Source organism: Salvelinus namaycush, chromosome 18, assembly GCF_016432855.1.
Source record: "Salvelinus namaycush isolate Seneca chromosome 18, SaNama_1.0, whole genome shotgun sequence".
In the NCBI taxonomy this organism is placed as follows: Eukaryota; Metazoa; Chordata; class Actinopteri; order Salmoniformes; family Salmonidae; genus Salvelinus; species Salvelinus namaycush.
Window position 1 is genome coordinate 38921571 of NC_052324.1, and position 23734 is coordinate 38945304.

At 50.8% G+C, this 23734-nt stretch overlaps 1 protein-coding gene across 1 annotated transcript in view; it reads left to right on the forward strand.

The window, feature by feature from the left end:
- LOC120062946 (serine/threonine-protein kinase TAO3-like) overlaps positions 1–23734 on the forward strand; it is an 88658-nt gene that overhangs the window by 54194 nt on the left and 10730 nt on the right. The window contains exon 11 of the mRNA XM_039012999.1: positions 1146–1304. Coding sequence (XP_038868927.1) covers positions 1146–1304 — 159 coding nt within the window. The remainder of the gene's footprint in view (positions 1–1145; positions 1305–23734) is intronic.

A 23734-nucleotide genomic window follows, 5' to 3' on the forward strand; every position in this document is an offset into this window, starting at 1 on the left:
CATGGTTTTGCAACAGCTAATGGGGATCCTAATAAAATACCAAATGCCATTTTTTTTTTTTTTTTTTTTTAATTTTTTTTTTTTAATTTTATCCCCTTTTCTCCCCAATTTTCGTGGTATCCAATCGCTAGTAATTACTATCTTGTCTCATCGCTACAACTCCCGTACGGGCTCGGGAGAGACGAAGGTCGAAAGCCATGCGTCCTCCGAAGCACAACCCAACCAAGCCGCACTGCTTCTTTAACACAGCGCGCCTCCAACCCGGAAGCCAGCCGCACCAATGTGTCGGAGGAAACACCGTGCACCTGGCCCCCTTGGTTAGCGCGCACTGCGCCCGGCCCGCCACAGGAGTCGCTGGAGCGCGATGAGACAAGGATATCCCTACCGGCCAAACCCACCCTAACCCGGATGACGCTAGCCCAATTGTGCGTCGCCCCACGGACCTCCCGGTCGCGGCCGGCTGCGACAGAGCCTGGGCGCGAACCCAGAGACTCTGGTGGCGCAGTTAGCACTGCGATGCAGTGCCCTAGACCACTGCGCCACCCGGGAGGCCCCAAATGCCATTTTGATCAGCTTCTTGATATGCCACACCTGTCAGGTGGATGGAATATCTTGGCAAATGAGAAATGTTCACTAACAGGGATGTAAGAAAATTTGTATACAGAATTTGAGAGAGACGAGCTTTTTGTGAGTGTGGAAAATTTCGGGGATCTTTTATTTCAACTCATGATATAGAAATGAGTGTATGTGCCTTTGACTCCCCACATTGTTTTCACCATACCAAATACAGCTGCTAGTATCAAAGTCTCTGCAATAGTGTGTGGTGTCATAGCGTAGTGGGCCTAGCCATTCACCGTGGGAATGATTCAAGTGCAACGGTTAAGTGCCACCTTTTCCCATGATCTAAGGGTGCTTTCTGGTTGAATTTCACCTTTTTAGATTTTATTAATATTCATTTACATTTTTAAGGTTAACCACATTGAAATGATTGACATACAAAGACGATATTATAATATATACTGTATATGTTTTGATATTATTTATTTTTTTAAATCAGGATTTTGGAAATTCTCCCGCAACCCCATTTTCATATCAGGCGAACCCCCCTAGTTTGCTCTAACCTGTAACTTCTCTTTTCTCCCCAGCATGACTTTGTACGTCTGGAGCGCCCCCCGCGGGTCCTCATGGATTTGATCCAGAGGACCAAGGACGCGGTGAGGGAGCTGGACAACCTGCAGTACCGTAAGATGAAGAAGATCCTATATCAGGAAAAACACATGGGGGAGAGCCAGGAGGAGGAGGAGGTGAGGATGGAAAGGGGGAGCCAGGAAGGGGAGAGCTGGGAAGGGGAGAGGATAGGAGGAGGAGGAAGGGAGAGCCAAGAGGAGAGGAGGAAGGGTGGAGGAAGTACAGTTGAAGTCAGAAGTTTACATAAACCTTAGCCAAATGCATTTAAACTCAGTTTTTCACAATTCCTGACATTTAATCCTAGTAAAAATTCTGTCTTAGGTCAGTTAGGATCACCACTTTATTTTAAGAATGTGAAATGTCAGAATAATAGTAGAGAGAATTATATATTTCAGCTTTTATTTCTTTCATCACATTCTCAGTGGGTCAGTAGTTTTTAATTCACTCAATTAGTATTTGGTAGCATTGCCTTTAAATTGTTTAACTTGGGTCAATGTTTTGGGTAGCCTTCCACAAGCATCCCACAATTAATTGGGTGAATTTTGGCCCATTCCTCCTGACAGAGCTGGTGTAACTGAGTCAGGTTTGTAGGCCTCTTTGCTCGCACACACTTTTTCAGTTCTGCCCACAAATGTTCTATACAATTGAGGTCAGGGCTTTGTGACGGCCATTCCAATACCTTGACTTTGTTGTCCTTAAGCCATTTTGCCACAACTTTGGAAGTATGCTTGGGGTCATTGTCCATTTGGAAGACCCATTTGCGACCAAGCTGTGCTGAGGTCTCTCCTCACTGCCACACAGACATGTGGTTTTGATTTCCCTGTGCTGGTGTCTCTCCTCACTGCTACACAGACAGGTGGTTTGATTTCCCTGTGCTGAGGTCTCTCCTCACTGCCACACAGACAGGTGGTTTTGATTTCCCTGTGCTGAGGTCTCTCCTCACTGCCACACAGACAGGTGGTTTTGGATTCCCTGTGCTGGTGTGTCTCCTCACTACCACACAGACAGGTGGTTTTGATTTCCCTGTGCTGGTGTCTCTCCTCACTGCTACACAGACAGGTGGTTTGATTTCCCTGTGCTGAGGTCTCTCCTCACTGCCACACAGACAGGTGGTTTTGATTTCCCTGTGCTGAGGTCTCTCCTCACTGCCACACAGACAGGTGGTTTTGGATTCCCTGTGCTGGTGTGTCTCCTCACTACCACACAGACAGGTGGTTTTGATTTCCCTGTGCTGGTGTCTCTCCTCACTACCACACACAGGTGGTTTTGATTTCCCTGTGCTGGTGTCTCTCCTCACTACCACACAGACAGGTGGTTTTGGATTCCCTGTGCTGGGGTCTCTCCTCACTGCCACACAGACATGTGGTTTTGATTTCCCTGTGCTGGTGTCTCTCCTCACTACCACACAGACAGGTGGTTTTGATTTCCCTGTGCTGGTGTCTCTCCTCACTGCCACACAGACATGTGGTTTTGATTTCCCTGTGCTGAGGTCTCTCCTCACTGCCACACAGACAGGTGGTTTTGGATTCCCTGTGCTGGTGTCTCTCCTCACTGCTACACAGACATGTGGTTTTGATTTCCCTGTGCTGGTGTGTCTCCTCACTGCCACACAGACAGGTGGTTTTGATTTCCCTGTGCTGGTATCTCTCCTCACTGCCACACAGACAGGTGGTTTTGATTTCCCTGTGCTGAGGTCTCTCCTCACTGCCACACAGACAGGTGGTTTTGATTTCCCTGTGCTGAGGTCTCTCCTCACTGCTACACAGACAGGTGGTTTTGATTTCCCTGTGCTGAGGTCTCTCCTCACTGCCACACAGACAGGTGGTTTTGGATTCCCTGTGCTGGTGTCTCTCCTCACTGCTACACAGACATGTGGTTTTGATTTCCCTGTGCTGGTGTCTCTCCTCACTGCCACACAGACAGGTGGTTTTGGATTCCCTGTGCTGGTGTCTCTCCTCACTGCCACACAGACATGTGGTTTTGATTTCCCTGTGCTGGTGTCTCTCCTCACTGCTACACAGACAGATGGTTTGATTTCCCTGTGCTAAGGTCTCTCCTCACTGCTACACAGACATGTGGTTTGATTTCCCTGTAATGAGGTCTCTCCTCACTGCTACACAGACAGGTGGTTTTGATTTCCCTGTGCTGAGGTCTCTCCTCACTGCTACACAGACATGTGGTTTTGATTTCCCTGTGCTGGTGTCTCTCCTCACTGCTACACAGACAGGTGGTTTTGATTTCCCTGTGCTGAGGTCTCTCCTCACTGCTACACAGACAGGTGGTTTTGATTTCCCTGTGCTGGTGTCTCTCCTCACTGCTACACAGACAGGTGGTTTTGATTTCCCTGTGCTGAGGTCTCTCCTCACTGCCACACAGACAGGTGGTTTTGATTTCCCTGTGCTGGGGTCTCTCCTCACTGCTACACAGACAGGTGGTTTTGATTTCCCTGTGCTGGTGTCTCTCCTCACTGCTACACAGACAGGTGGTTTTGATTTCCCTGTGCTGGTGTCTCTCCTCACTGCTACACAGACAGGTGGTTTTGGATTCCCTGTGCTGGTGTCTCTCCTCACTGCTACACAGACATGTGGTTTTGATTTCCCTGTGCTGGTGTCTCTCCTCACTGCTACACAGACAGGTGGTTTTGGATTCCCTGTGCTGGTGTCTCTCCTCACTGCTACACAGACAGGTGGTTTTGGATTCCCTGTGCTGGGGTCTCTCCTCACTGCTACACAGACAGGTGGTTTTGGATTCCCTGTGCTGGTGTCTCTCCTCACTGCTACACAGACAGGTGGTTTTGATTTCCCTGTGCTGGTGTCTCTCCTCACTACCACACAGACATGTGGTTTTGGATTCCCTGTGCTGGTGTCTCTCCTCACTGCCACACAGACATGTGGTTTTGGATTCCCTGTGCTGGTGTCTCTCCTCACTGCTACACAGACAGGTGGTTTTGATTTCCCTGTGCTGGTGTCTCTCCTCACTGCTACACAGACATGTGGTTTTGGATTCCCTGTGCTGGTGTCTCTCCTCACTGCTACACAGACAGTTGGTTTTGATTTCCCTGTGCTGGTGTCTCTCCTCACTGCTACACAGACAGGTGGTTTTGATTTCCCTGTGCTGGTGTCTCTCCTCACTACCATACAGACAGGTGGTTTTGATTTCCCTGTGCTGGTGTCTCTCCTCACTGCCACACAGACAGGTGGTTTTGATTTCCCTGTGCTGGTGTCTCTCCTCACTGCCACACAGACAGGTGGTTTTGATTTCCCTGTGCTGGTGTCTCTCCTCACTGCCACACAGACATGTGGTTTTGATTTCCCTGTGCTGGTGTCTCTCCTCACTACCACACAGACATGTGGTTTTGATTTCCCTGTGCTGGTGTCTCTCCTCACTGCCACACAGACATGTGGTTTTGATTTCCCTGTGCTGGTGTCTCTCCTCACTACCACACAGACATGTGGTTTTGATTTCCCTGTGCTGGTGTCTCTCCTCACTGCCACACAGACATGTGGTTTTGATTTCCCTGTGCTGGTGTCTCTCCTCACTGCCACACAGACATGTGGTTTTGATTTCCCTGTGCTGGTGTCTCTCCTCACTACCACACAGACATGTGGTTTTGGATTCCCTGTGCTGGTGTCTCTCCTCACTGCTACACAGACAGGTGGTTTTGATTTCCCTGTGCTGGTGTGTCTCCTCACTACCACACAGACATGTGGTTTTGGATTCCCTGTGCTGGTGTCTCTCCTCACTGCTACACAGACAGGTGGTTTTGATTTCCCTGTGCTGGTGTCTCTCCTCACTGCTACACAGACAGGTGGTTTTGATTTCCCTGTGCTGGTGTCTCTCCTCACTACCATACAGACAGGTGGTTTTGATTTCCCTGTGCTGGTGTCTCTCCTCACTGCCACACAGACAGGTGGTTTTGATTTCCCTGTGCTGGTGTCTCTCCTCACTGCCACACAGACAGGTGGTTTTGATTTCCCTGTGCTGGTGTCTCTCCTCACTGCCACACAGACAGGTGGTTTTGATTTCCCTGTGCTGGTGTCTCTCCTCACTGCCACACAGACATGTGGTTTTGATTTCCCTGTGCTGGTGTCTCTCCTCACTACCACACAGACATGTGGTTTTGATTTCCCTGTGCTGGTGTCTCTCCTCACTGCCACACAGACATGTGGTTTTGATTTCCCTGTGCTGGTGTCTCTCCTCACTGCCACACAGACATGTGGTTTTGATTTCCCTGTGCTGGTGTCTCTCCTCACTGCCACACAGACATGTGGTTTTGATTTCCCTGTGCTGGTGTCTCTCCTCACTGCCACACAGACAGGTGGTTTTGGATTCCCTGTGCTGAGGTCTCTCCTCACTGCCACACAGACATGTGGTTTTGATTTCCCTGTGCTGGTGTCTCTCCTCACTGCCACACAGACAGGTGGTTTTGATTTCCCTGTGCTGGTGTCTCTCCTCACTGCCACACAGACAGGTGGTTTTGGATTCCCTGTGCTGGTGTCTCTCCTCACTGCCACACAGACATGTGGTTTTGATTTCCCTGTGCTGGGGTCTCTCCTCACTACCACACAGACAGGTGGTTTTGATTTCCCTGTGCTGGTGTCTCTCCTCACTGCTACACAGACAGATGGTTTGATTTCCCTGTGCTGAGGTCTCTCCTCACTGCTACACAGACATGTGGTTTTGATTTCCCTGTGCTGGTGTCTCTCCTCACTGCTACACAGACAGGTGGTTTTGATTTCCCTGTGCTGGTGTCTCTCCTCACTACCATACAGACAGGTGGTTTTGATTTCCCTGTGCTGGTGTCTCTCCTCACTGCCACACAGACAGGTGGTTTTGATTTCCCTGTGCTGGTGTCTCTCCTCACTGCCACACAGACAGGTGGTTTTGGATTCCCTGTGCTGGTGTCTCTCCTCACTGCCACACAGACATGTGGTTTTGATTTCCCTGTGCTGGGGTCTCTCCTCACTACCACACAGACAGGTGGTTTTGATTTCCCTGTGCTGGTGTCTCTCCTCACTGCTACACAGACAGATGGTTTGATTTCCCTGTGCTGAGGTCTCTCCTCACTGCTACACAGACATGTGGTTTTGATTTCCCTGTGCTGGTGTCTCTCCTCACTGCTACACAGACAGGTGGTTTTGATTTCCCTGTGCTGGTGTCTCTCCTCACTACCATACAGACAGGTGGTTTTGATTTCCCTGTGCTGGTGTCTCTCCTCACTGCCACACAGACAGGTGGTTTTGATTTCCCTGTGCTGGTGTCTCTCCTCACTGCCACACAGACAGGTGGTTTTGATTTCCCTGTGCTGGTGTCTCTCCTCACTGCCACACAGACAGGTGGTTTTGATTTCCCTGTGCTGGTGTCTCTCCTCACTGCCACACAGACATGTGGTTTTGATTTCCCTGTGCTGGTGTCTCTCCTCACTGCCACACAGACATGTGGTTTTGATTTCCCTGTGCTGGTGTCTCTCCTCACTACCACACAGACATGTGGTTTTGATTTCCCTGTGCTGGTGTCTCTCCTCACTGCCACACAGACAGGTGGTTTTGGATTCCCTGTGCTGAGGTCTCTCCTCACTGCCACACAGACATGTGGTTTTGATTTCCCTGTGCTGGTGTCTCTCCTCACTGCCACACAGACAGGTGGTTTTGATTTCCCTGTGCTGGTGTCTCTCCTCACTGCCACACAGACAGGTGGTTTTGGATTCCCTGTGCTGGTGTCTCTCCTCACTGCCACACAGACATGTGGTTTTGATTTCCCTGTGCTGGGGTCTCTCCTCACTACCACACAGACAGGTGGTTTTGATTTCCCTGTGCTGGTGTCTCTCCTCACTGCTACACAGACAGATGGTTTGATTTCCCTGTTCTGAGGTCTCTCCTCACTGCTACACAGACATGTGGTTTGATTTCCCTGTAATGAGGTCTCTCCTCACTGCTACACAGACAGGTGGTTTTGATTTCCCTGTGCTGAGGTCTTTACTCACTGCTACACAGACATGTGGTTTTGATTTCCCTGTGCTGGTGTCTCTCCTCACTGCTACACAGACAGGTGGTTTTGATTTCCCTGTGCTGAGGTCTCTCCTCACTGCCACACAGACAGGTGGTTTTGATTTCCCTGTGCTGGGGTCTCTCCTCACTGCTACACAGACAGGTGGTTTTGATTTCCCTGTGCTGGTGTCTCTCCTCACTGCTACACAGACAGGTGGTTTTGATTTCCCTGTGCTGAGGTCTCTCCTCACTGCCACACAGACATGTGGTTTTGATTTCCCTGTGCTGGTGTCTCTCCTCACTGCTACACAGACAGGTGGTTTTGATTTCCCTGTGCTGGTGTCTCTCCTCACTGCCACACAGACAGGTGGTTTTGATTTCCCTGTGCTGGTGTCTCTCCTCACTGCCACACAGACATGTGGTTTTGATTTCCCTGTGCTGGTGTCTCTCCTCACTGCCACACAGACATGTGGTTTTGATTTCCCTGTGCTGGTGTCTCTCCTCACTGCCACACAGACATGTGGTTTTGATTTCCCTGTGCTGGTGTCTCTCCTCACTACCACACAGACATGTGGTTTTGATTTCCCTGTGCTGGGGTCTCTCCTCACTACCACACAGACAGGTGGTTTTGATTTCCCTGTGCTGGTGTCTCTCCTCACTGCTACACAGACAGATGGTTTGATTTCCCTGTGCTGAGGTCTCTCCTCACTGCTACACAGACATGTGGTTTGATTTCCCTGTAATGAGGTCTCTCCTCACTGCTACACAGACAGGTGGTTTTGATTTCCCTGTGCTGAGGTCTCTACTCACTGCTACACAGACATGTGGTTTTGATTTCCCTGTGCTGGTGTCTCTCCTCACTGCTACACAGACAGGTGGTTTTGATTTCCCTGTGCTGAGGTCTCTCCTCACTGCCACACAGACAGGTGGTTTTGATTTCCCTGTGCTGGGGTCTCTCCTCACTGCTACACAGACAGGTGGTTTTGATTTCCCTGTGCTGGTGTCTCTCCTCACTGCTACACAGACAGGTGGTTTTGATTTCCCTGTGCTGAGGTCTCTCCTCACTGCCACACAGACATGTGGTTTTGATTTCCCTGTGCTGGTGTCTCTCCTCACTGCTACACAGACAGGTGGTTTTGGATTCCCTGTGCTGGTGTCTCTCCTCACTGCTACACAGACATGTGGTTTTGATTTCCCTGTGCTGGTGTCTCTCCTCACTGCTACACAGACAGGTGGTTTTGGATTCCCTGTGCTGGTGTCTCTCCTCACTGCTACACAGACAGGTGGTTTTGGATTCCCTGTGCTGGGGTCTCTCCTCACTGCTACACAGACAGGTGGTTTTGGATTCCCTGTGCTGGTGTCTCTCCTCACTGCTACACAGACAGGTGGTTTTGATTTCCCTGTGCTGGTGTCTCTCCTCACTACCACACAGACATGTGGTTTTGGATTCCCTGTGCTGGTGTCTCTCCTCACTGCCACACAGACATGTGGTTTTGGATTCCCTGTGCTGGTGTCTCTCCTCACTGCTACACAGACAGGTGGTTTTGATTTCCCTGTGCTGGTGTCTCTCCTCACTACCACACAGACATGTGGTTTTGGATTCCCTGTGCTGGTGTCTCTCCTCACTGCTACACAGACAGGTGGTTTTGATTTCCCTGTGCTGGTGTCTCTCCTCACTGCTACACAGACAGGTGGTTTTGATTTCCCTGTGCTGGTGTCTCTCCTCACTACCATACAGACAGGTGGTTTTGATTTCCCTGTGCTGGTGTCTCTCCTCACTGCCACACAGACAGGTGGTTTTGATTTCCTGTGCTGTGTCTCTCCTCACTTGCCACACAGACAGTGGTTTTGATTTCCCTGTGCTGGTGTCTCTCCTCACTGCCACACAGACATGTGGTTTTGATTTCCCTGTGCTGAGGTCTCTCCTCACTGCCACACAGACAGGTGGTTTTGGATTCCCTGTGCTGGTGTGTCTCCTCACTACCACACAGACAGGTGGTTTTGATTTCCCTGTGCTGGTGTCTCTCCTCACTACCACACACAGGTGGTTTGATTTCCCTGTGCTGGGGTCTCTCCTCACTACCACACAGACAGGTGGTTTTTGGATTCCCTGTGCTGGGGTCTCTCCTCACTGCCACACAGACATGTGGTTTTGATTTCCCTGTGCTGGTTCTCTCCTCACTACCACACAGACAGGTGGTTTTGATTTCCCTGTGCTGGTGTCCTCTCCTCACTGCCACACAGACAGGTGGTTTTGATTTCCCTGTGCTGAGGTCTCTCCTCACTGCCACACAGACAGGTGGTTTTGGATTCCCTGTGCTGGTGTCTCTCCTCACTGCTACACAGACATGTGGTTTTGATTTCCCTGTGCTGAGGTCTCTCCTCACTGCCACACAGACAGGTGGTTTTGGATTCCCTGTGCTGGTGTGTCTCCTCACTACCACACAGACAGGTGGTTTTGATTTCCCTGTGCTGGTGTCTCTCCTCACTACCACACACAGGTGGTTTTGATTTCCCTGTGCTGGTGTGTCTCTCCTCTGCACACACACAGAACATGTGGTTTTTGGATTCCCTGTGCTGGGATCTCGTCCTCACTGCCACACAGACATGTGGTTTTGATTTCCCTGTGCTGGGGTCTCTCACTGCCACACTCACACACACAGACGGTGGTTTTGATTTGTGCTGGTGTCTCTCCTCACTGCCACACAGACATGTGGTTTTGATTCCCCTGTGCTGAGGTCTCTCCTCACTGCCACACAGACAGGTGGTTTTGATTCCCTGTGCTGGTGTCTCTCCTCACTGCTACACAGACATGTGGTTTTGGATTTCCCTGTGCTGGTGTGTCTCCTCATGCCACACAGACGTGGTTTTTGATTTCCCTGTGCTGGTACTCTCCTACTGCCACACAGACAGGTGGTTTTGATTTCCCTGTGCTGAGGTCTCTTCCTCACTGCCACACAGACAGTGGTTTTGATTTCCCTGTGCGGTAGTCTCTCCTCACTGCAACACAGACAGGTGGTTTTGATTTCCCTGTGCTGGGTCTCTCCTCACTGCCACCACGACAGGTGGTTTTGATTCCCTGTGCTGTGTCTCTCCCTCACTGCCACCAGACATGTGGTTTTGATTTCCCTGTGCTGGTGTCTCTCCCTCACTGCTACCACAGACGTGTGTGTTTTTGGATTCCCTGTGCTGGTGTCTCTCTCACTGCCACACAGACATGTGGTTTTGATTTCCCTGTGCTGGTCTCCTCACTGCACACAGACAGGGTTTTGATTTCCCTGTCTAGGTGTCTCTCCTCACTGCACACAGACATGTGGTTTGATTTCTGATGTCCTGTAGACGGTCTCTCTCCACTGCTACCAGACAGGTGGTTTGTTCCCTGTGCTGAGTGTCTCTCTCCCACTGCTACACAGACATGTGTGTTGTATTTCCGCGTGCTGGTGTCTCTCCTCACTACACAGACAGGTGGTTTTGATTCCTGTGTGCTGGTCGTCTCCTCACTGCCACACAGAGGTGGTTTTTGATTTCCCTGTGCTGGGTCTCTCTCTCACTGCCACACAGACAGGTGGTTTTGATTCTCCTGTGCTGGTGTCTCTCCTCACTGCTACACAAGACAGGTGTTTTGATTTCCCTGTGCAGGGTCCTCTCCTCACTCACACAGACATGTGGTTTTGATTTCCCTGTGTGGGTCTCTCCTCACTGCTACACAGACAGGTGGTTGGATTTCCCTGTGCTGGTGTCTCTCCTCACTGCTACACAGACATGTGGTTTTGATTTCCCTGTGCTGGTGTCTCTCCTCACTGCTACACAGACAGGTGGTTTTGTTTCCCTGTGCTGGTGTCTCTCCTCACTGCTACACAGACAGGTGGTTTTGGATTCCCTGGGCTGGGTCTCTCCTCACTGCTACACGACAGGTGGTTTTGATTTCCCTGTGCTGGTGTCCTCCCTCACTGCTACACAGACAGGTGTTTTTGATTTCCCTGTGCTGGTGTCTCTCCTCACTACCATCACAGACAGGTGGTTTTGATTTCCCTGTGCTGGTGTCTCTCCTCACTGCCACACAGACAGGTGGTTTTGATTTCCCTGTGCTGGTGTCTCTCCTCACTGCTACACAGACAGTGGTTTTGATTTCCCTGTGCTGTGTCTCTCCTCTCACTGCACACAGACAGTGGTTTTGATTTCCCTGTGCTGGTGTCTCTCCTCACTGCCACACAGACATGTGGTTTTGATTCCCTGTGCTGGTGTCTCTCCCTCACTGCCACACAGACAGTGGTTTTGGATTCCCTGTGCTGGTGTCTCTCCTCATCCACACAGACATGTGGTTTTGGATTCCCTGTGCTGGTGTCTCTCCTCACTGCTACACAGACAGGTGGTTTTGATTTCCCTGTGCTGGTGTTCTCCTCACTACCACACAGACATGTGGTTTTGGATTCCCTGTGCTGGTGTCTCTCCTCACTGCTACACAGACAGGTGGTTTTGATTTCCCTGTGCTGTGTCTCTCCTCACGCTACACAGACAGTTGGTTTTGATTTCCCTGTGCTGGTGTCTCTCCTCACTACCATACAGACAGGTGGTTTTGATTTCCCTGTGCTGGTGTCTCTCCTCACTGCACACAGACGATGGTTTTGATTTCCCTGTGCTGGGTCTCTCCTCACTGCACACAGACTGTGGGGTTGGATTTCCCTGTGCTGGTGTCTCTCCTCACTGCTACACAGACAGGTGGTTTTGATTTCCCTGTGCTGGGCTCTCTCACTACACACACATGTGGTTTTGATTTCCCTGTGCTGGTGTCTCTCCTCACTGCTACACAGACGTGTGTTTTGATTTCCCTGTGCTGGTCTCTCCTCACTGCCACACAGACAGGTGGTTTTGATTTCCCTGTGCTGGGGTCTCTCCTCACTGCTACACAGACAGGTGGTTTTGATTTCCCTGTGCTGGTGTCTCTCCTCACTGCTACACAGACAGGTGTTTTTGATTTCCCTGTGCTGGTGTCTCTCCTCACTCCACACAGACATGTGGTTTTGATTTCCCTGTGCTGGTGTCTCTCCTCACTGCTCCACAGACAGGTGGTTTTGATTCCCTGTGCTGGTGTCTCTCCTCACTGTACCACAGACATGTGGTTTTGATTTCCCTGTGCTGGTGTCTCTCCTCACTGCTACACAGACAGGTTGGTTTTGATTCCTGTGCTGGTGTCTCTCCTCACTGCCACACAGACAGGTGGTTTTGGATTTCCCTGTGCTGGTGTCTCTCCTCACTGCTACACAGACAGGTGTTTTGATTTCCCTTGTGCTGGTGTCTCTCCTCACTGCACACAGACAGGTGGTTTTGGATTTCCTGTGGGTGTCTCTCCTCACTCCACACACATGTGGTTTTGATTTCCTGTGCTGGTGTCTCTCCTCACTGCCACACAGACAGTGGTTTTGGATTCCCTGTGCTGGTGTCTCTCCTCTGCTACACAGACAGGTGTTTTGATTTCCCTGTGCTGGTGTCTCTCCTCACTGCACACAGACATGTGGTTTTGATTTCCCTGTGCTGGTGTCTCTCCTCACTGCTACACAGACAGTGGTTTTGATTTCCCTGTGCTGGTGTCTCTCCTCACTCCATACAGACAGGTGGTTTTGATTTCCCTGTGCTGGTGTCTCTCCTCACTGCCACACAGACAGGTGGTTTTGATTTCCCTGTGCTGGTGTCTCTCCTCACTGCTACACAGACAGGTGGTTTTGATTTCCCTGTGCTGGTGTCTCTCCTCACTACCATACAGACAGTGGTTTTGATTTCCCTGTCTGGTGTCTCTCCTCACTGCTACACAGACAGTGGTTTTGATTTCCCTGTGCTGGGGTCTCTCCTCACTGCACACAGACATGTTGTTTGATTTCCCTGCTGGTGTCTCTCCTCACTGCTACACAGACCGTGGTTTTGATTTCCCTGTGCTGTGTCTCTCCTCACTGCTACACAGACATGTGGTTTTGATTTCCCTGTGCTGGTGTCTCTCCTCACTGCTACCAGACAGGTGGTTTTGATTTCCCTGTGCTGAGGTCTCTCCTCACTGCACACAGACAGGTGGTTTTGATTTCCCTGTGCTGGGGTCTCTCCTCACTGCTACACAGACAGGTGGTTTTGATTTCCCTGTGCTGGTGTCTCTCCTCAGCTACACAGACAGGTGGTTTTGATTTCCCTGTGCTGGTGTCCTCTCCTCACTGCCACCAGACAGGTGGTTTTGATTTCCCTGTGCTGGGGTCTCTCCTCACTGCTACACAAGACGGTGGTTTTGGATTCCCTGTGCTGGTGTCTCTCCTCACTGCACACAGACAGGTGGTTTTGATTTCCCTGTGCTGGTGTCTCTCCTCACTACCACACAGACATGTGGTTTTGATTCCTGTGCTGGTGTCTCTCCTCACTGCCACACAGACATGTGTTTGGATTCCCTGTGCTGGTGTCTCTCCTCACTGCTACACAGACAGTGGTTTTGATTTCCCTGTGCTGGTGTCTCTCCTCACTACCACACAGACATGTGGTTTTGATTTCCCTGTGCTGGTGTCTCTCCTCACTGCACACAGACAGGTGGTTTTGATTTCCCTGTGCTGGTGTCTCCTCACTACCATACAGACAGGTGGTTTTGATTTCCCTGTGCTGGTGTCTCTCCTCACTGCCACACAGAAGGTGGTTTTGTTTTCCCTGTGCTGGTGTCTCTCCTCACTGCCACACAGACAGGTGGTTTTGATTTCCCTGTGCTGGTGTCTCTCCTCACTGCCACACAGACATGTGGTTTGATTTCCTGTGTCTGAGGTCTCTCCTCACTGCCACACAGACAGGTGGTTTTGGATTCCCCTGTGCTGGTGTCTCTCCTCACTACCCACACAGACAGGTGGTTTTGATTTCCCTGTGCTGGTGTCTCTCCTCACTACCACCACAGGGTGTTTTTGATTTCCCTGTGCTGGGTTCTCTCCTCACTACCACACAGACAGGTGGTTTTGGATTCCCTGTGCTGGGGTCTCTCCTCACTGCTACACAGACATGTGGTTTTGATTTCCCTGTGCTGGTGTCTCTCCTCACTACACACAGACAGGTGGTTTTGATTTCCCTGTGCTGGTGTCTCTCCTCACTGCCACACAGACATGGGGTTTTGATTCCCTGTGCTGTGTCTCTCCTCACTGCACACAGACAGGTGGTTTTGGATTCCCTGTGCTGGTGTCTCTCCTCACTGCCACAGAACATGTGGTTTTGATTTCCCTGTGCTGGTGTGTCTCCTCACTGCCACACAGACGGTGGTTTTGATTTCCCTGTGCTGGTAGTCTCTCCTCACTGCCACACAGACAGTGTGGTTTTGATTTCCCTGTGCTGGTCTCTCCTCCACTGCCACACAGACAGGTGGTTTTGATTTCCCTGTGCTGATGTCTCTCCTCACTGCCACACAGACAGTGGTTTTGATTTCCCTGTGTGAGTCTCTCCTCCACTGCCACACAGACAGGTGGTTTTGGATTCCCTGTGCTGGTGTCTCTCCTCACTGACACAGACATGTGGTTTTGATTTCCCTGTGCTGGTGTCTCTCCTCACTGCCACACAGACAGGTGGTTTTGATTCCCTGTGCTGGTGTCTCTCCTCACTGCCACACACATGTGGTTTTGATTTCCCTGTGCTGGTGTCTCTCCTCACTGCACACAGACAATGGTTTGATTTCCTGTGCTGGTCTCTCCTCACTGCTACACAGACATGTGGTTTTGATTTCCCTGTTGAGGTCTCTCCTCACTGCTACACAGACAGGTGGTTTTGATTTCCCTGTGCTGAGGTCTCTCCTCACTGCTACACAGACATGTGGTTTTGATTTCCCTGTGCTGGTGTCTCTCCTCACTGCTACACAGACAGGTGGTTTTGATTTCCCTGTGCTGGGTCTCTCCTCACTGCCACACAGACAGGTGGTTTTGATTTCCCTGTGCTGGTTTCTCCTCACTGCCACACAGACAGGTGGTTTTGATTTCCCTGTGCTGGTGTCTCTCCTCACTGCTACACAGACAGGTGGTTTTGATTTCCCTGTGCTGAGGTCTCTCCTCACTGCCACACAGACATGTGGTTTTGATTTCCCTGTGCTGGTGTCTCTCCTCACTGCTACACAGACAGGTGGTTTTGGATTCCCTGTGCTGGTGTCTCTCCTCACTGCTACACAGACATGTGGTTTGATTTCCCTGTGCTGGTGTCTCTCCTCACTGCTACACAGACAGTTGGTTTTGATTTCCCTGTGCTGGTGTCTCTCCTCACTGCTACACAGACAGGTGTTTTGGATTCCCTGTGCTGGGGTCTCTCCTCACTGCTACACAGACAGGTGGTTTTGGATTCCCTGTGCTGGTGTCTCTCCTCACTGCTACACAGACAGGTGGTTTTGATTTCCCTGTGCTGGTGTCTCTCCTCACTACCACACAGACAGGTGGTTTTGATTTCCCTGTGCTGGTGTCTCTCCTCACTGCCACACAGACAGGTGGTTTTGATTTCCCTGTGCTGGTGTCTCTCCTCACTGCCTACACAGACATGTGGTTTTGATTTCCCTGTGCTGTGTCTCTCCTCACTCGCTACACAGACAGTGGTTTTGATTTCCCTGTGCTGTGTCCTCTCTCACTGCCACACAGACATGTGGTTTTTGATTTCCCTTGTGCTGTGTCTCTCCTCACTGCTACACGACTGTGTTTTGATTTCCCTGTGCTGGTGTCTCTCCTCACTGACCACACAGACATGTGGTTTTGGATTCCCTGTGCTGGTGTCTCTCCTCACTGCTACACAGACAGGTTGGTTTTGATTTCCCTGTGCTGGTGTTCTCCTCACTCCACACGACATGTGGTTTTGGATTCCCTGTGCTGGTGTCTCTCCTCACTGCTACACAGACAGGTGGTTTTGATTTCCCTGTGCTGGTGTCTCTCTCACTGCTACACGACAGGTGGTTTTGATTTCCCTGTGCTGTGTCTCTCCTCACTACCTACACGACAGGTGGTTTTGATTTCCCTGTGCTGGTGTCTCTCCTCACTGCACACAGACAGGTGGTTTTGATTTCCCTGTGCTGGTGTCTCTCCTCCACACAGACAGTGGTTTTGATTTCCCTGTGCTGGTGTCTCTCCTCACTGCCACACAGACATGTGGTTTTGATTTCCTGTGCTGTGTCTCTCCTCACTACCACACGACATGTGTTTTTTGATTTCCCTGTGCTGGTGTCTCTCCTCACTGCCACACAGACATGTGGTTTTGATTTCCCTGTGCTGGTGTCTCTCCTCACTACCACACGACATGTGGTTTTTGATTTCCCTGTGCTGGTGTCTCTCCTCACTGCCACACAGACAGGTGGTTTTGGATTCCTTCTGTGCTGGGTCTCTCCTCACTGCCACACAGACAGTGGTTTTGATTTCCCTGTGCTGGTGTCTCTCCTCACTGCCACACAGACAGGTGTTTTTGATTTCCCTGTGCTGGTGTCTCTCCTCACTGCACACAGACAGTGTTTTGGATTCCCTGTGCTGGTGTCTCCCCTCACTGCCACACAGACATGTGGTTTTGATTTCCCTGTGCTGGGTCTCTCCTCACTACCACACAGACAGGTGGTTTTGATTTCCTGTGCTGGTGTCTCTCCTCACTGCTACACAGACAGTGGTTTTGATTTCCCTGTGCTGAGGTCTCTCCTCACTGCTACACAGACATGTGGTTTTGATTTCCCTGTTGGGTCTCTCCTCACTGCTACACAACAGGTGTTTTGATTTCCTGTGCTGGGTCTTCTCACTGCTACACAGACATGTGGTTTTGATTTCCCGTGCTGGTGTCTCTCCTCACTGCTACACAGACAGGTGGTTTTGATTTCCCTGTGCTGGGTCTCTCCTCACTGCCACACAGACAGGTGGTTTTGATTTCCCTGTGCTGGGTCTCTCCTCACTGCTACACAGACAGGTGTTTTGATTTCCCTGTGCTGGTGTCTCTCCTCACTGCTACACAGACAGTGTGGTTTTGATTTCCCTGTGCTGGTGTCTCTCCTCACTGCCACACAGACATGTGGTTTTTGTTTCCTGTGCTGGTGTCTCTCCTCACTGCTACACAGACAGGTGGTTTTGATTTCCCTGTGCTGGTGTCTCTCCTCAGCCACACAGACAGGTGGTTTTGATTTCCCTGTGCTGGTGTCTCTCCTCATGCTCCACACAGACATGTGTTTTGATTTCCCTGTGCTGGTGTCTCTCCTCACTACCACACAGACATGTGTTTTGATTTCCCTGTGCTGGTGTCTCTCCTCACTGCACACAGACAGTGGTTTTGATTTCCCTGTGCTGGTGTCTCTCCTCACTACCACACAGACATGTGGTTTTGATTTCCCTGTGCTGGTGTCTCTCCTCACTGCCACACAGACAGTTGGTTTTGATTCCCTGTGCTGGTGTCTCCCTCACTGCCACACAGACATGTGGTTTTGATTTCCCTGTGCTGTGTCTCTCCTCACTGCCACACAGACAGGTGGTTTTGATTCCCTGTGCTGGTGTCTCTCCTCACTGCCACACAGACAGGTGGTTTTGGATTCCCTGTGCTGGTGTCTCTCCTCACTGCTACACAGACAGTGTTTTTGATTTCCCTGTGCTGGTGTCTCTCTCACTGCTAACCAGACAGGTGGTTTTGGATTCCCTGTGCTGGGGTCTCTCCTCACTGCACACGACAGTGGTTTTGGATTTCCTGTGCTGGTGTCTCTCCTCACTGCTACACAGACAGGTGGTTTTTGATTTCCCTGTGCTGGTGTCTCTCCTCACTCCACACAGACATTGTTTTGGATTCCCTTTGCTGGTGTCTCTCCTCACTACCACACAGACAGTGGTTTTGGATTCCCTGTGCTGGTGTCTCTCCTCACTGCTACACAGACAGGTGGTTTTGATTTCCCTGTGCTGGTGTCTCTCCTCACTACCACACAGACATGTGGTTTTGATTTCCCTGTGCTGGTGTCTCTCCTCACTGCTACACAGACAGGTGGTTTTGATTTCCCTGTGCTGGTGTCTCTCCTCACTACCATACAGACAGGTGGTTTTGATTTCCCTGTGCTGGTGTCTCTCCTCACTGCCACACAGACAGTGGTTTTGATTTCCCTGTGCTGGTGTCTCTCCTCACTGCCACACAGACATGTGGTTTTGATTTCCCTGTGCTGGTGTCTCTCCTCACTGCCACACAGACATGTGGTTTGGTTTCCCTGTGCTGGTGTCTCTCCTCACGCACACAGACAGTGGTTTTGATTTCCCTGTGCTGGTGTCTCTCCTCACTACCACACAGACAGTGGTTTTGATTTCCCTGTGCTGGTGTCTCTCCTCACTGACCACCCACAGTTGGTTTTGATTTCCCTGTGCTGGTGTCTCTCCTCACTCCACACAGACAGGTGGTTTTGGATTTCCCTGTGCTGGTCTCTCCTCACTGCACACAGACTGTGGTTTGATTCCTGTGCTGGTGTCTCTCCTCACTACCACACAGACAGTGGTTTTGATTTCCCTGTGCTGGTGTCTCTCCTCACTGCCACACAGACATGTGGTTTTGATTTCCCTGTGCTGGTCTCTCCTCACTGCCACACAGACAGGTGGTTTTGGATTCCCTGTGCTGGTGTCTCTCCTCACTGCTCACAGACAGTGGTTTTGATTTCCCTGTGCTGGTGTTCTCCTCACTGCCACACAGACGGTGGTTTGATTTCCCTGTGCTGGTTCTCTCCTCCTGCCTACACAGACAGGTGGTTTTGATTTCCCTGTGCTGGGTCTCTCTCACTGCCACACAGACAGGTGGTTTTGATTTCCCTGTGCTGGGTCTCTCCTCACTGCTACACAGACAGTGGTTTTGATTTCCCTGTGCTGGTGTCTCTCCTCACTGCCACACAGACAGGTGGTTTTGGATTCCCTGTGCTGGTGTCTCTCCTCACTGCTACACAGACATGTGGTTTTGATTTCCCTGTGCTGGTGTCTCTCCTCACTGCTACACAGACAGGTGGTTTTGATTTCCCTGTGCTGGTGTCTCTCCTCACTGCCACACAGACATGTGGTTTTGATTTCCCTGTGCTGGTGTCTCTCCTCACTGCCTACACAGACATGGTTTTTGATTTCCCTGTGCTGGTGTCTCTCCTCACTGCTACACAGACAGTGGTTTTGATTTCCCTGTGCTGGTGCTCTCCTCACTGCACACAGACATGTTTTTGATTTCCCTGTTGGTGTCTCTCCTCACTGCACACAGACAGGTGGTTTTGATTTCCCTGTGCTGGGTCTCTCCTCACTGCTACACAGACATGTGGTTTTGATTTCCCTGTGCTGGTGTCTCTCCTCACTGCACACAGACAGTGGTTTTGATTTCCTGTGCTGGTGTCTCTCCTCACTGCCACACAGACAGGTGGTTTTGATTTCCCTGTGCTGGGGTCTCTCCTCACTGCCACACAGACAGGTGGTTTTGATTTCCCTGTGCTGGTGTCTCTCCTCACTGCTACACAGACAGGTGGTTTTGATTTCCCTGTGCTGGGTCTCTCCTCACTGCCACACAGACATTGGTTTTGATTTCCCTGTGCTGGTGTCTCTCCTCACTGCACACAGACAGGTGGTTTTGGATTCCCTGTGCTGGTGTCTCTCCTCACTGCTACACAGACATGTGGTTTTGATTTCCCTGTGCTGGTGTCTCTCCTCACTGCACACAGACAGGTGGTTTTGATTTCCTGTGCTGGTGTCTCTCCCTCACTGCTACACAGACAGGTGTTTGGATTCCCTGTGCTGGGGTCTCTCCTCACTGCTACACAGACAGGTGGTTTTGATTCCCTGTCTGGTGTCTCTCTCACTGCTACACAGACAGGTGGTTTTGATTTCCCTGTGCGTGTCTCTCCTCACTGCTACACAGACAGGTGGTTTTGATTTCCCTGTGCTGGTGTCTCTCACTACCACACAGACATGTGTGTTTTGGATTTCCCTGTGCTGGTGTCTCTCCTCACTGCTACACAGACAGGTGGTTTTGATTTCCCTGTGCTGGGTCTCTCCTCACTGCTACACAGACAGGTGGTTTTGATTTCCCTGTGCTGGTGTCTCTCCTCACTCCTACAGACAGGTGGTTTTGATTCCCTGTGCTGGTGTCTCTCCTCACTGCCATACACAGACAGGTGTTTTGATTTCCCTGTGCTGGTGTCTCTCCTCACTGCCACACAGACAGTGGTTTTGATTTCCTGTGCTGGTGTCTCTCCTCACTCCACACAGACATGTGGTTTTTGATTTCCCTGTGCTGGTGTCTCTCCTCACTGCCACACAGACATGTGGTTTTGATTTCCCTGTGCTGGTGTCTCTCTCACTACCACACAGACATGTGGTTTTGATTTCCCTGTGCTGGTGTCTCTCCTCACTGCCACACAGACAGGTGTTTTTGGATTCCCTGTGCTGAGTGTCTCTCTCACTGCACACAGACATGTGGTTTGATTTCCCTGTGCTGGTGTCTCTCCTCACTGCCACACAGACAGGTGGTTTTGATTTCCCTGTGCTGGTGTCTCTCCTCACTGCCACACAGACAGGTGGTTTTGGATTCCCTGTGCTGGTGTCTCTCCTCACTACCACACAGACAGGTGGTTTTGATTTCCCTGTGGCTGTGTCTCTCCTCACTGCTACACAGACAGTGGTTTTGATTTCCCTGTGCTGAGGTCCTCTCCTCACTGCTACACAGCCATGTGGTTTTGATTTCCCTGTGCTGGGTCTCTCCTCACTGCTACACAGACAGGTGGTTTTGATTTCCCTGTGCTGGTCTCTCTCACTGCTACACAGACATGTGGTTTTGATTTCCCTGTGCTGGTGTCTCTCCTCATCTACACAGACAGTGGTTTTTGATTTCCCTGTGTGGGTCTCTCCTCACTGCCCACAGACAGGTGTGTTTTGATTTCCCTGTGCTGGGGTCTCTCCTCACTGCTACACAGACAGGTGGTTTTGATTTCCCTTTGCTGTGTGTCTCTCCTCACTGCTACACAGACAGGTGGTTTTGATTTCCCTGTCTGGAGTCTCTCCTCACTGCCACACAGACAGGTGGTTTTGATTTCCCTGTGCTGGTGTCTCTCCTCACTGCTACACAGACAGGTGGTTTTGATTTCCCTGTGCTGGTGTCTCTCCTCACTGCCACACAGACAGGTGGTTTTGATTTCCCTGTGCTGGTGTCTCTCCTCACTGCACACAGACATGTGGTTTTGATTTCCCTGTGCTGGTGTCTCTCCTCACTCCACACAGACATGTGGTTTTTGATTTCCCTGTGCTGGTGTCTCTCCTCACTGCTACACAGACATGTGGTTTTGATTTCCCTGTGCTGGTGTCTCTCCTCACTACCACACAGACTGTGGTTTTGATTTCCCTGTGCTGTGTCTCTCCTCACTGCCACACAGACAGGTGGTTTGGATTCCCTGTGCTGAGGTCCTCTCCTCCTGCCACACAGACAGTGGTTTTGTTTCCCTGTGCTGGTGTCTCTCCTCACTGCCACACAGACAGGTGGTTTTGATTTCCCTGTGCTGGTGTCTTCTCACTGCCACACAGACAGTGGTTTTGGATTCCCTGTGCTGGTGTCCTCTCCTCACTGCCAACACAGACATGTGGTTTTGATTCCCTGTGCTGGGGTCTCTCTCACCTACCACACAGACAGGTGGTTTTGATTTCCCTGTGCTGGTGTCTCTCCTCACTGCTACACAGACAGTGGTTTTGATTTCCCTGTGCTGAGGGTCTCTCCCTCACTGCACACAGACATGTGGTTTTGATTTCCCTGTTGGGTCTCTCCTCACGCACACAGACAGGTGGTTTTGATTTCCCTGTGCTGAGGTTCTCTCTCACTGCTACACAGACATGTGGTTTTGATTTCCCTGTGCTGGTGTCTCTCCTCACTGCTACACAGACAGGTGGTTTTGATTTCCCTGTGCTGGTGTCTCTCCTCACTGCCACACAGACAGGTGGTTTTGATTTCCCTGTGCTGGGTCTCTCCTCACTGCTAACACAGACAGGTGGTTTTGATTTCCCTGTGCTGGTGTCTCTCCTCACTGCTACACAGACAGGTGTTTTGATTTCCCTGTGCTGGGTCTCTCCTCACTGCTCACACAGACATGTGGTTTTGATTCCCTGTGTGGTGTCCTCCTCACTGCTACACAGACAGGTGGTTTTGATTTCCCTGTGCTGGTGTCTCTCCCTCACTGCTACACAGACAGTGTGGTTTTTGATTTCCCTGTGCTGGTGTCTCTCCTCACTGCTACAGACAGGTGGTTTTGGATTCCCTTGCTGGTGTCTCTCCTCACTGCTACACAGACAGGTGGTTTTGGATTCCCTGTGCTGGGGTCTCTCCTCACTGCTACACAGACAGGTGGTTTTGGATTCCCTGTGCTGGTGTCTCTCCTCCTGCTACCAGACAGTGGTTTTTGATTTCCCTTGCTGGTGTCTCTCCTCACTCCAAACAGACAGTGGTTTTGATTCCCTGTGCTGGTGTCTCTCCTCACTGCCACACAGACATGGTTTTGATTTCCTGTGCTGGTGTCTCTCCTCACTGCTACACAGCAGGTGGTTTTGATTTCCCTGTGCTGGTGTCCTCCTCACTGCACACGACATGTGGTTTTGATTCCCTGTTGGCTGGTGTCTCTCCTCACTAGCTACACAGACAGGTTGTTTTGATTTCCCTGTGCTGGTGTCTCTCCTCACTACCACACAGTGTGTTTTGATTCCCTGTGCTGGTGTCTCTCCTCACTGCTACACAGACAGGTGGTTTTGATTTCCCTGTGCTGGGTGTCTCTCCTCACTGCTACACAGACAGGTGGTTTTGATTCCCTGTGCTGGTGTCTCTCCTCACTCCAACAGACAGTGGTTTTGATTTCCCTGTGCTGGTGTCTCTCTCACTGCTCACACAGACAGGTGGTTTGGATTTCCCGTGCTGGTGTCTCTCCTCACTGCCACACAGACAGGTGGTTTTGATTTCCCTGTGCTGGGTGTCTCTCCTCACTGCCACAAGACATGTGGTTTTGATTTCCCTGTGCTGGGTCTCTCCTCACTGCCACACAGACAGTGGGTTTTTGATTCCCTGTGCTGGTGTTCTCTCACTCACTGCACACAGACAGTGGTTTTGATTTCCGTGCTGGTGTCTCTCCTCACTACCACAACATGTGGTTTTGATTTCCCTGTGCTGGTGTCTCTCCTCACTACCACACAGACAGGTGGTTTTGATTCCCTGTGCGGGGTTCTCTCCTCACTGCCACACAGACATGTTGGTTTTTGATTTCCCTGTGCTGGTGTCTCTCCTCACTCCACAACAGACAGGTGGTTTTGATTTCCCTGTGCTGGTGTCTCTCCTCACTGCCACACAGACAGTGGTTTTTGATTTCCCTGTGCTGGTGCTCTCTCCTCACACTTGCCACACTGGACGTGTTTTTGATTTCCCTGTGCTGGTGTCCTCTCCTCACTGCCACCAGACATGTGGTTTTGATTTCCCTGTGCTGTGTGTCTCCTCCACTGCCACTACCACAGTATGGTTTTTGATTTCCCTGTGCTGGTATCTCTCCTCACTCCACACAGACATGTGGTTTTGATTTCCTGTGGCTGAGTGCTCTCTCT